General features: G+C 39.6%; 1 protein-coding gene across 19 annotated transcripts in view; it reads left to right on the top strand.

Annotated features, from left to right (window-relative positions):
• NRXN1 (neurexin 1) overlaps positions 1 to 13,983 on the top strand; it is a 1,104,034-nt gene that overhangs the window by 528,111 nt on the left and 561,940 nt on the right. For all 19 annotated transcript variants that reach the window (XM_053667086.1, XM_053667087.1, XM_037161205.2 and 16 more), the window contains 2 exons: positions 6,246 to 6,368; positions 12,854 to 13,235. In XM_053667086.1, the coding sequence (XP_053523061.1) occupies positions 6,246 to 6,368; positions 12,854 to 13,235 (505 nt within the window). The remainder of the gene's footprint in view (positions 1 to 6,245; positions 6,369 to 12,853; positions 13,236 to 13,983) is intronic.

The raw sequence follows: 13,983 nt of genomic DNA, 5'->3' as shown, positions 1-13,983 counted from the left end.
TAACTCACATGATATAAAAGGAAAAGACCTTCAAAATCTTTGGGAGAGCCTATGAATGTGGACTGTGTAATTAAGGCTTTGTTGAGAATGCAGGCTCCAGGGCTGATAATGCAGACAGGAAAAAAGCCGTAGCTTTGAATACCTCTGGACTCTGTTCTGCATAGTAAGTGATGCTCTGGTAGAATAGGTTTTTAATTCGTAAACTACAAAACATATTTCTGTAAATCAAATCTAAGTTTAAAAGCAAAGCGTTACTTGTAAAATATATTCCTAAAAGCCTTTACTAGAATTAACTGATAAAGAAAATCATCCTTTCTCCAAGGAGAGCAACCAGCCCCCTGGAGGGCTGGCTGTGTCGAACCTGGGGTTTCTGGGTGATGCCTGGGTACCCCGTCAGCCAGCTTGCTTTTTAAACAGTGGGGCACCTCTTCCTTGATATAGTTTTATATTCCTTATGCAAGATTACAGGGGAGGGGGGATTCCACTGCTTTAAAAAAATAATAGAACCACCGACCCCATTTGGCTCTGGGATTTTCACATTGTACAATACTTGTTCTGCGTAAGAGAAACTTAGACACTGGGCCAGGGCCTCCAACTCGGCCCACCCGACCTGGTTGTCTGAACAGGGGGAAGAGTAATTAATTGACCACCGCTGAAGAAAGGGTCCCTTAAAGGTGGTTTCATTGTTTCACCACACAACCTTCTGGTCGGTGGTTTTGTTTTCTAAGTGAACTTGTCCCTAGAGCATGGGCATATTGTGATACACAGAATGGAGTCTTTCCTGCTCCTGTCTCATCACTTATTGATTATTTGGTCCTATATTCTATGAGGGATACCAAGAGGAGAAAATCGTTTTCTCCTTTGAAATTTGACTATATAAATTAAGAAACACATTTAAAAAAAATACTTCAATATTGTATTACTGGTTCCATTTGAATTTAGTAATAGGTCTAAAATAATTCTCCCCAAAGTTCTCTCTCTTCTCCACTTACCCGTGTCAAAGCAAAAATGAAATTAACAATAAGAATGATGATAATATTGATCATTTTGTACATTTAGAGAACTTCACCTAATACTGCACTCTTTGTGTAGCCACAAGATGGGGAAACAGTACAGAGTAGCTCTGATCCTTCTAAGAATGACAATTTAAAGTTGGCTACAGGAGAGGATATGTTCTTTCCCAGGGTCCTCATTTTCCAGACAAAAATATGAGAAATAGGAAAGATAAATGGCTTACTTAAGGTGACTAAGGGGATGATAGACAGGGACAAATCCAATGTTCACCGCCCTCTGATCCCATAGTGAAAATGGCAATGAAAAGTCATCAGCAAATGTGGTTACCAATCTGGCTCAAAACAGCTACCATCTTGTAAGTGTATCTCTTTATGGTAAAAATCAATGCTCCGTAAGAGTAACAGATTTCAAAGAAAAATTTGTCTGGCTAACTGGTAATCTCTCACTCCCTGCCACCCCTTCCTCTCTGTCCTATACCATAAGTTGGGGTTACTCCAAACCCTCTTCAGGTAAAATCTTAGAATTCATAAATAGGTAGTTTTAAAAAAGACAGCTTGAACTGTTGAGAAAATCTGAAATATATTGTGTCTGCTTCTATCTGTAGTTAATTAACTTTAGATACAGGGTCACCAGAAAATCCAGTGACTATCACTGAGCAGAGAACAGTTACATTATGGCTTTAACTTTTGAAAAGATTGACACAGTTACTAAGCTCTGTCTATTCTCGCTTGATTTTTAGCTTTGATGCAGTTCAAATAGCAGTCATGGACCAAACCGTAGGCTCAGATCCTGATGTTCTTTGGAAAGTCACTTGAGTTCAGTGTGATATCATGGGCAGTAGATTGACAGTGTGGGTAGCCAGACTCCACAGTTAACCAGTTGTGACCATAGGAACTTCGACTAACAATTTTGTACTTCAGGATTTTTGTCCATAGATGGCTCAGTGAATTTCTGTACTTCTCATGCCCCTCTATTCAAAAATTCTTTAAAATAGCATCAGCCTATAGAGCTGAATTTTGATCCAGTCTGGGAAATACCCTGTGGGGCATTCAGTTGCGCACACGTTTACTATCTGCATATTACTTGGGGAGCTGTGGAAGGGACTATGGAATGGAGAAGGGAAATTTCACTGACTTGCTACTGCCTCTGAGACTTATAATATATACTCAGCCTTCCTAAATTAGCTTTTTAAACTCAATAATGGAAAAACAATTTTTCTATGGCTTAAATAATAGATCATAGTAAGAATCAAGCTTAAAATTACATATAAGTTGCAACTCCCCGTGAAACACATGGGATGGTTATCTTTAAAATAAAAACAATGCTATAAACTTTCCTTAACATTTTAAAAATATCTCCCATTATCTTAGTCCTCTTAGGCTGCTATAACAAAATACCACGGACTGGGTAACTTAAACCATTGGGTAAGATGTTTATTTTTTTATAGTTCTGGAAGCTTAGAAGTCCAAGATCAGGTTGTTGGCCGGTTTGGTTCTTGGAGAGAACTCTGATCCTGGCTTGCAGATGGCTACTTTGCTTTTGTATCGTCACGTGGTAGAGAGAAAGAACTCTTATAGTTCTTATAGGGGCACCAATTTCATCTTGGGGGCTCCTCATTTAAACCTAGTTACCTCAAAAGGTAATACCATCACCTTAGGGGTTACCACTTCGACATATTAACGTTTGGTCCATAACACATTAATGGTGGGGGAAAGATAGTATTACTAATGAGACATGTTTTGATATCCCTAAGAGAAAAAGACATCTCAAAAGGAGTTTAGATTATTAATGGCTTGAATGACTGTAATGTTGCCATTCAAACCTAGGTAAGAGGACAAATAACTCTCAATCTCAAAATTTTAAAAGCTAAGCACCTTTTTTTAAAACCAGTTCCATGTGTTTTAAATGTTTGAGAACTTGAGAGCTCAAAGGCACTGTAAAGATCAGCCAGACCGTCTCCTCACTTGATAAGTGGGGGTGTTAAGACCACCAAAAGCTGAAGCTTTTAGCACATTGCCAGATTGCTGATTACGAATGGATCATGCCCCAAACTGATGGCTCTTTCTCTATATCATGCCTTTACTACCAGCCATTTCAGTATTCCTCGGTGGAAACGCAGTGCATTATTAGGACTGCTCTTCCACCATGACTTATACAGAGGGTAGGTAACATTCCCCCATCATCATCATTCTGTAGAGCCAGCTGGCTGTCATGACGAGGGGCAGATTTTCCACCCACTTTGTTCAGATATAGGGAAACCAAAAATTTAAGTTGCTAGCCAAAGTTCACATAGCTAGAGGGCAGGATAATTCAAGGGAAAGTATGCAAACTTTGAGTAGGTCAGTCTGGATTGGAAGACTTTTCCATTACATTTTAGCTGTATGACCTTGAGACAAGTAGTTCTAATTTCCTAGACTCTCAGTCCCACATTTGTAAAATGATAATAATGTAAAGACAATGTAAGTTAACAGATAAAGTGCCTGGAACATAGTAAGCATTTCCCAGCCCCCAATTTTTTTCTTAGTAGCATATCAAGGATGGCAAACACAGTTCTTACCTCCCTGTCCAGTGTACCCTTTATTACACTTCATGTTGCATAGATAATGTTGTTTTGAACTGAGAATATTAAGTGCATTTTTAAAAGCCTTGTCTTCCAAAATCAATCTCTTCATGTTTTTAATAATGCAAGAAAGGAGATTGAAGTTGGCCCACAGAGATTTTTATGAACCAAGGGGTTATTTTTAATTGGATTTTGTGCCTGTTGTTATGGAAATAGTTGTTTCACAGATTAAGCTTTATGACTTTACTGCAAGATCAAGCCCAGGATGGGGTATAATGATGATATCACCCTTATGCTTTTTTTCCTGGACAAAACACTTTTAAAATTAAGAGGACAGGAGAGAAGCTGCTTCAAAAGCACATATATCTAAAGGGAAAAAAAGATCTCCCCTATAAAAATAGCCTTAAAATGATGTATTCTCTTTTCAAAGATCAAAACTAAGAATGACCCCTGCTGCCAGTAGGAGGCTAAGATTCTGCGGAGTTATTAAACACTTCTTTCTTCACTATTGAAACTAGAAAGAGTTCTTTTGATCCTGGAACTTGCTTTCAACATTTGGTCTCAAAGCATTTTTGTAGTTGGTGAACTATCATGCCTTCTCTAGGTATTTAGTGATAAATCTCCTAAAACTGTTCTACCAGGATGAGTTTAACTTTTCTAAAGCAGCAACAAGAGATGATTTCTAATCTTCGTGACCGCCCTATTTAAAGACATGAGACAGTTCATCCTGCAAAGTTTAGCTTATGTCACTGGCTCATTTTAAGCTCCAGAGAAACCCCGGCCAACAAATATAGACAGTGTATCATCAGGAACACTGTCAGAGAGAGACCAGGGAGCCAGGTGAGTAGTCAGTCTGCAGTACTGGCAGCGAAGGACAGATGACCCCTAGTCCGACTGACTACTGAGGTTCCTTTTGGGTGGTCCCTCTTTGGTTTTCTCTCCTTGTTGGCATTTTGGTATGTTGTCCTATGTTCCTTGGACATAGGTTGGTTTTGTTGATAGAATTTAGTGGAAGAAATTGTGAAGCAAAGCCTGATCCCCAAATCAGCTGAAAGTTATTAAACTCAATGACATCATGCATGTCATTATTTTAATGTGCTGGTAAATCCCATTACTTAAAAAACCAAAATCCATCACCAAATATGAATCTTTAAATCACCAAATACTGTATCTTTAAAAACTTCTCATTATTTTTCTCAGTAAATCATAATGTCAGATTAGTACAAATGCTTGTTTTCTTATACAATTTTTTTTAGTTATACTAAAAAGCTGTTCTCCCTTGCTTTGTTTTTAAGTGGAAGAGGGACATTTGTCTAACTTTGTCCTTTCAAGATATATATATCTTTTATTAAGATGTTTATTTATTTATTTTTAGAGAGGCGAAGGAGAAAGAGAAGGAGAAAAATATCAGTGTGTGGTTGCCTCTCTCACTCCCCCTACTGGGGATCTGGGCCTCAACCTAGGCATGTGCCCTGACTGGGAATTCAACCGGCAACTCTGGTCGGAAGGTTGGCACTCAGCCCACTGAGCCACACCAGCCAGGGCTCCTTTTGAGAATTTTACATAACAGCTTTCTAAGACAAGCTGTTCAAGGCCAATTTAAACTCATTTATCTACAGAATTTAAACCACCATGGATTCACTGGCAGTTATTTTCCTGGTTATACTCCTTGCCCTCTTTCTTCTGGCCCTCGCCCCGGGGAATCCCTACCCTCTACTGCTCTTTAATATCACTTTTGCCCCTGTCCCACTCAATAGTTGGCCCTTTTTTGGCTGTGCTTTCTGTTTTCTTCCCTTTCTTTAAGGGTCAGTACGTTTACCTACACTCATTTCCTCTGCCTCCACTGGAGTTAGCTTTTAGACACAACATTTCATAAGCTTAAGAACTTGGTGGACATTCGGGGAACATGAGACCAGAGGGAAGAGCCCCCCTCACACAGTATAGTACCCAGAGCAGCCTCCTCTGCAGAGTCTAATCAGCCAGGGGCCACTCACTGAAAATGGTTAACTGGTGACCTACGGTCAGATCTCTCCCAGAGTTCAGAGGTTACATGATTGCTGGCTGCTACGTTAGCAAGAGAGTGTTAACTACAAAAATCAGGGAACTCTTCAGAGGGGGTAAAAGTGTGTGTAAATGTAGGAGGCTTCCCAGGACTGTATTGACTGTGCCTATTTATGACAACAGGTTCGTTTGCTTGTCTTAGATCAATGCATAATGTTAAAGATTCTCCTTCAAGTGTCAACCAAAATGTCTGTTAACTTGTTGTTTTCCTTGCTTGCTGTGACTCTAATGGGCTTAAAAATTGATCCAGCCAGTTCTCTTCTCTTCTCTTCTCTTCTCTTCTCTTCTCTTCTCTTCTCTTCTCTTCTCTTCTCTTCTCTTCTCTTCTCTTCTCTTCTCTTCTCCTCTCTTCTCCTCTCTTCTCCTCTCTTCTCCTCTCTTCTCCTCTCTTCTCCTCTCTTCTCCTCTCTTCTCTCTTCTCTTGTATCTCCCCTCCCCTCCCCTCTCCTCTCCTCTCTTCTTTCTCTCTTCTCTCACATTTCTCTTTCTCTTTTTCTCTCCCATTTCCCTAACTTTCCCCTTTTCTTTGTCTCTTTCTCTCACTCTCTGTGAGGTTCATTTGCTTGACTGATTCTGAGTGTCCATAATGACTGTTTGGCATATTCTACAGGCAAAGGTCCCGAGACCCTTTTTGCCGGCTATAACCTCAATGATAACGAATGGCACACAGTGCGTGTGGTTCGTCGAGGAAAAAGTTTAAAGTTAACGGTGGATGACCAACAGGCCATGACAGGTAAACCCCACTGTCCCCATAGCCCTCTCTTTTCTTCATGCTTTAAACTTTCCTGTTTCTTGCAGGTGACTTTGCTGGGTCATATGGTAGCTCTGTTCTTAGTTTTTCAAAGAGCCTCTGTACTGCTTTTGCATCTCGCCACAATGCCAGCTGGTACACTGATATAGATGGGTTCCTAGGACACTCAACTAGCAAGGGAAGCCTGGACTACAAGACCCCCCTCCCCTCCTCCTCACATAAGAAACAAGGAAACTAATAGATATTTTAGAATTCTGTCAGGTGAACTGCTTTTTCCTTATAAGCTATAATAGATCATTTTTTTTTATCATTTACCCCAGTGGTTAAACTGTAAGGATGTCAAGTTCAATCCCCAGTTTGTAGATTCCTAATTAAGGTGAGTCATATGAAATTGACCCCAGAGAACAAAGGGGAGACCCAATGAAAGAGGAATTGATAGGCCCTGATTCTCTCTGTTGAAAATAACTTCAAGCAGATAACCTGCTGGGACATTAGCTCCTTTTCCTTCTTTAGAGAACATCTTCATGTTAATTATTTTAGTTCAAGGCAAAGATGGTGCTTGTGCAGTGGATAAGTGTCTGTTTTACATTCATCCAAGGGGAGTGCTCATAATCAGAGACCAGTCAATTCCGTCACTGTGGGAATATCATGTGTGACATTGTAACTTCTGAGAGAATTATTTCTGGGTTCAGATGAAGCAATCTGCCAGCTCATAGATCTCTGAGATATATGTTTTCTGCATGTGGGTTCCACTTCTCTTTGTTTCAGAACCATCTGAAGAGCTTTAAAAGGACCAATTCTTAGCCTGACCCCACAGGGGTCTGGGGGAGCACAGTTAATTTTTCCTTTAAAATCTCTGGAGGACTCGCATGCATCAGGTCCATGTATTGGAACTGAGAAACAAGTGCTATGATACAGCGTTTTGTTCTCTGAGGGAGGAAAATCAGTCAGAGAACCATGAGCAGAAGTCTCTAATCCAAATTGCCGAGCATGGAACTGTGTGAACCTCCAGAAGGAAGGCAGGATTTTTGCAGGGCTTTGGCCAAAGTGTAAGCTGGTTCAGTCAGAGTCCAGCTAGTTCTAGTCAGAGGCAGTTCCAGGAAGATGAGTGGTTTGGACAATCTGGATTTTGTCAGGATGGGTAGAAATGAGCAGTTAAGGTCTAAGTGGCTCAGGTTTTTTTGAAATGTCATTATCAACAGAACCGAGAAAAGAGCCTAGGTGTCTTCTCTGTTTTTTGATTGTTTGAATTGCAAGAATGCAGTGGCTTTTGTTCTAAATGGGCAAATGGTCTTGGCTGACTCCTGCAGCCCAGTCCAGTCTCCCAATGCTCACCTGACCGATCCTGTCCGAATTCCCGCACCTCGCCAAGGGTGCTGGTTCTCAGTACACCCAAACCCCAGCAGCTTTTTCCTGGTCAGTGGTACCCTCCTTGTTGTCTCTCTCAGTCCTTAAATGCAGTCTGCTCTCTTCTTCTTCCTTTTTGGAACACCTTGAAAATCAGGCCTTAATGAAAGATTGAGGAAGTCCTTGTCTGCCAGCAGCTTCACTTTCTGCCAAGAAAAAGCCTTTGAGGCAAAAGTCTAAGGGACTTGGTGAGCTTCTTAGAACTGAAGGAAGAACAAAATATCAACGTAAATTAGCCTGCCATTTACTTTCTCAAAATCGTCAAGGTCTCAAAGCAGAAATTAGATTCTACCTTCTGTTCTGTAGGAGTTGACATTTTTTTTTTAACAATTGTGGGAATCAACATGCTCTTTCTCAGAATATAAATATTATAGGGGAGTACAAACCTACTCAACATTGATGATTCACCTTAATTATATCTTTTTCTCCCAGTATTCCACTCCACCTCTTTCTTTTTCCCAACTCTCAGCCTCTTGCTGCTCAGAGCTAAAAAAATTACATTTTTTTCCATAGTAATCTCCCTTGACTTAGTGAGTTTTCATCAGGGTGATTTGTGGGATGAAGTTTAATGAAGACCTCATGAAAGCCAAATTATAATGAGAAAAATCAGCTTCAGTTGACACCACTAGAAATGGTTTCCAAAGACAGCAGTGGATGCCATTGAAGCCTAAGTTTAGGATGACATTTTTTTTCAGACACTCTAGTGGCCACTTGAAGCCACCTGTGAATCAGGAAAGCAGTAGAGATGTCTCATTAGGTTTTACAAAAAATCAGAAATCACGGAGCAAGAATATTTTTAAAAAGAAAGCACTGGAGACTCTCTGTGCAAAATCCCACATTTAACCATGTCTTTAGGTTACTGTACACACACGTGTATACACACACACATACACACATATATATATAATATATTATTATATATGTTAAGTCAAGCAGCTGTTGCACACAGGACAGTTCATCCTCAGGCCATCTGGGAATGTCCGACTCTCATTTAGGATGATGGGGACAGCAGTTTGCAGCACAGAAGCCCCCAGTAGGAGAGATTTTTTAGGACTCAGATGAAAAAGGGGTCTGTAAAATATGTGGGGGCCCTAAATGCAGAAGCCTTGGGATTCAACTTGTCACTTAGTCTGAGGAAAGTCTGCAGTGGTGTGTTTTGCGTGTGTGTTTGTGTTAGTGTTTCACTGGACCGTGTTCATCACACACACGGTGACTCTAACCTGGAAGTTGGCCTCGTCATCCTCCCCCTTTCCATTGTTGTCAGCATCGTTAGTAAACTCTACAGGCTGGGTCTGCAGCGTTATCGCATCTTGTCCTCTGTGTTTTTCCATCTGTGCCGTAACCACCCTAGTCCAATCTGTCTCCAATCTCTTGTACACACATATACACACAGAGATTGCACACATGTGTGCACACACAACCCACATGAGCACACGCACACTGACTCATGGCTTCCACTCACATGCTCCAATAGCTCCTAGTGTAACCCGGCAGCACTGAGACGTGTGTGCCTGGCTCTCCGTTCCATCTGATGTGAGCCCCCGCCGCACTTACTCATGACTCTCTAGCCACACTCTCTAGCTCTTTTCTCCTGAGGGCCTCTGACTATTTGCCTCCCCTTCTTGGAATCAGCTTCTCCTATTCTTAGCATGGCTGTCTTTCTTTTTTATTCCCAGCCCCTGTTGCCCATGGCTTTTTCTTTTTTGTCTTTCAAATGTAAGTCAAATACCAACTCAGGTACTTCCCTACCTTTCCTATTTACCAACACAATTCCCTGTTCATCAAATTCCTAATGTTTTTCCGAGAGTTGTCATTACGTATTTAATTGCTTTCTTTCATCTTTTTGTCTGCCTTCCAATGGGCCATAGTTTTGTGAAAACAGGATCTGTGTCTACTCCTCATACCACTATTTTTTAAATTATCTGACACATACCTGTTTCACACACTCAGTAACCTTAAGTGAATTAACAAATTAGTGTCAGTCTGGTGGGTTATTTTGTTCTGTAGCAGATATTTAACCAAACTCTGAGCAAGGCTGAACCTAAAGTAGCTGATCTTGCTATCAGTTTAGGTAAAAAGATTTGATTTAGATACTGACATTTTTATGCAAACACACTATCCAGGGGGGTGTTTTTTATCAGAAATTATCATCAATCTGCTTTACCCCAGACACACTGATCAGAGGCATTTTGCTACATTCAAATTCTCTTTCCACTAAATCTCTGGAAAAGTCAGTGGGTTTTTAAATGGTTGGAGCTTTAAAAATGTTTCTCCTTCAATGTCCTTAATTATTTTTCTTAATCAATATATGTATGCAAGAGTAAAGGTGGCTACATTACTGACAGAGGATTAAACACTCGCATAAATTCTGAGGAAAAAGAGAGTTTTTAAAAGGCAGCTGTTAATGTTTTCTTAGGCAGTGGATAATGGCTTTTAGGTGCTAATTCTCTCCCAGGAGCACGCATGTCTGCCATTACTGTCCATGCAATTTATATACGCTTATTAAAGAAAGAATGGGCTCTTGACCATAGGCCATAATGATTTTTCTTGTAATTGGGCCATGCTTGCATCACCACTGTTTTACCACCTTTTTATTATTTATGCTCTGCGTATATATCCTATTCCTTTGCAAAAAGAAAACGCATTACGAGCTATTTTTATCACTGAAGTACTCAGTCCTCCTAAACAAAATGTGTTTCCCTGTTTCACAGCTGCCAAGAACTTGACAAGTTGGGGTAATATTTAATTTCAAGTATCAGAAATATTTTTCCAGATACTTCTTTTCTATCCATCGTTTCATTAATAGAACTTTCAAGAAGAAACAGGACAATTTCAGAATTGGGGTGGGTTCATTAAGTAAAAGCTCATATTTTCATATCACGAAAAAGATCAAAGTTAACGCAAAGAGGTGGAAAATCTCAAGTAATTTTTAAAGTTTGCATATTTTTCATTCCTTATGGCTTGTTGATTCAATGTTACTGGTATCTCTAGAGCTTTATATTTGAAAATTGTTAAAGGCTAAATTTTATTTGCTACCGAAGAGAGAGTTCCCCACAGAGCAGTTTGGGGGTCATTGAACAAGGAGAACTGAAGGAGGAAGAGATGACATCCTACAAGAAAGCAGAATTGCTAAGGATTTAATCATATTTGCATCAGATAGACAGCCAGGAGACACAGTGGGAAGGAAGGAGGAGGGCAGGCAGCTCAGGACTGTGGTGTTTTTTGTTTGAAATAAAATGTAAATGTTTGCAGAGAGGCTGTTGGAACACACCAGTGACTAAAAAGTGAACATGCCCAGGGTGACAGGAGAGTATGTGTACCAGGATCTAGGACCAGTAAACATGTGTAAAATGTAAGTAGAGTCAAGTTCAGATTAGAGGAGAGATGTTTACCCCCATCCGTTTATAAGCATCGAAGTCAATGAAATATGTAGATAATTTTTCTTGCACAACAAAGAGTATGCCTTTTATACTTTACTTACAGGCATTTCCTTAAAATGCCATCTAATATTTTACTGTCTTGACTAAAGCAATGGAAGCCAGTCAGACTCGTTGAAGGAGGCCTGCAGAGGTGGCTACTCGACCTTCATTACACCTGGGAAGAAGGGCCAGTGAATTTTCTCAGGGGCTGATACTGGGATTGGCTCTAATTAATATTTTCATTAATACCATGGATGATGGGATAGGATAAGCTTGATAAATTTTTCACTTATGCCAAATTGAGTAGTAAATTAGTATCCAGAAGAATTTGACTGCAATTTTAATAACCTGTTTGAGTTTCAGAAGAAAGTGAATGACAGTTTAATTAGACAAGAACAAGATCCTGGGAGGGAATCACTAGCAGTGATAAAGTAGTTTATGCTGTGCTCTAAAAAACAAGTTTTCCTCTTTTTCTTATAAGTTTGTTTTATCTTCAACCACGCAGGTAGGTACAATGATCACTCTGCAGGTAAAATGGGACTAGTCTGGTCTTCAGTGGGGTTGACAAAGAAATGTGGTAGATGAAGAGGATGGGGCCTGATGGATAGTGAACCAGTATGTAAATTTACAGCCAAGTTTCATATTCAAGTGTTTCAAGTCCCAATTTTAATTTTGATAATATGGTCCAGTTTTACTGGTATTCTCAAAATTGGACGTGCCTTGTATTGGTATTATTGTGCTCAGGTTAGTTACCCACAACAGAAGTACAAGGAAAATGGCAGAGGGCAGAGGAGAGCAGCAGAAATTCCAAAGTGGTTGGGAAACGAGTTCTAAGAAAGACTATGGAAATTACTCCATAGTAATTTCTCCAGCACAGAAACATGAAGGTGAAAATGATATACTTGTCTTCAGACACATTTTCATGGCTCTATTGGAAGAATAGACAGCAGATCTTCATTACTTTAATTGGCAATAGGAAAATATAGTCGCTTTTTTTGGAAGAACATTCCTTATAAAGAAAAATATCAGCATGAAGCTACAATATATCACTTTTTACTGGGATGATTTAGGGCAGTCATTGCCTCTAAACCCTTCCTCTACCTTCCTTCCTTCCTTCCTTCCTTCCTTCCTTCCTTCCTTCCTTCCTTCCTTCCTTCCTTCCTCCCTCCCTTCCCCCCCCCCTCCCTCCCTCCCTCCCTCCCTTCCTTCCTTCACCCATCCTCTCTTCCTACCTTCTCTCCTTCCTTTCTCCCTTCCTCCTCTCTATCCTTTTCTTCATTTCTTCCTCACTTCCTTTTTCTTTCTTTCTGTCCCTCCTTCTTAATTTTTCTTTCTCCTTTCCCTTGTCATTACTTGCTTCCTTTTCTTTTTTTTTCTACTTTTTATAAACTGTGTCGCTTTGGCTAACAAAGACAATATTTTTAAGACTAAAATTTGGACAGAGATTGAAACCTGACATAGGAAGTTGTATTACAGTATACAGCCCAGCCCTTTTCACATCACGTGTTTTCACTATATATAATTGAATATCAATGAGGTCTTTGGACTTTTGTATTGTAAAATGTGATGTTATTATGTAATTCCAAAGTTGAGAGTGCCTTCCAGATGCAGAAAATGAGAATGCATTATCCTTCCTTTTAGGTCAAATGGCAGGGGATCACACCAGGCTGGAGTTTCATAACATAGAGACTGGCATCATCACTGAACGACGGTATCTGTCTTCTGTCCCCTCCAACTTCATTGGGCACCTTCAGAGCCTGACATTTAATGGAATGGCATACATTGACTTGTGTAAAAATGGCGACATAGATTACTGTGAGCTCAATGCCAGATTTGGCTTCCGGAACATCATAGCAGACCCTGTTACCTTCAAGACAAAATCGAGCTATGTTGCCTTAGCTACATTGCAAGCCTACACTTCTATGCATCTTTTTTTCCAGTTCAAGACCACGTCCCTAGATGGACTAATTCTTTATAACAGTGGGGATGGAAATGACTTTATTGTGGTTGAATTAGTGAAAGGGTGAGTATGAGTCAGTTCAATGACAAATAAAATTTTGGGAAAATGGACCTCAATTTACAAAAATATACATTAAACAAAATGTATTGGCTTGCAAGGTCATGGGCAGGGGTAGATGCAGGGGAGGGGTATTCAAATAATGTATTCATTTAAATTACTTAAGTATCTTATAAAATTAATAGGGGTGTTGTATAGTCTTTTATACCTACATTTCCATATAGGAAATGAGTTGTTATATGAGATATAAATAACCTCAAGTTCTTATTTATGCTAGGTGTTCCATGAATCTTACAATTCAAATGTTGATTATCTTTCTATTACTATACATACTATATTTTAGAAAAGAATTTCTACACATTTGTATGCTAATTTATGCTATGTTAAACAGATACTTTGAGTAATCAAATTGCTTGAATTTTACAAAATCCCAATGAACTCGTGCTTAATTTCATGCCCAAGTTACTTGAAAATTTAGAAAGATTTCTGTGAAATGTCCTTAAAATTGTGATAAAAGTTTTATGTCATTTAACTGATTTTGTATATCCATTCATTCATTCAGTGAATATTACTGCCTATTTACAATGGAGTTGACAATAATCCAGGAAATACATACATTTCCTTGCCAACCCATACATAGCTCAGATCCCACCAACTCCAAGCCACACATATGCAAACACAACCCTAGGGGATATAAGCAGACACATAAATGGAATAGAAGCACCATGACAAGTTTCCTAAGATGGTCACATGC

The sequence above is a fragment of the Artibeus jamaicensis genome, unplaced genomic scaffold, assembly GCF_021234435.1.
Source record: "Artibeus jamaicensis isolate MK-2021 breed Jamaican fruit bat unplaced genomic scaffold, CSHL_Jam_final contig_465, whole genome shotgun sequence".
Taxonomy (NCBI): Eukaryota; Metazoa; Chordata; class Mammalia; order Chiroptera; family Phyllostomidae; genus Artibeus; species Artibeus jamaicensis.
Note: the sequence above shows the minus strand (reverse complement) of the source record. Positions and strands in the feature narration are given on the sequence as shown.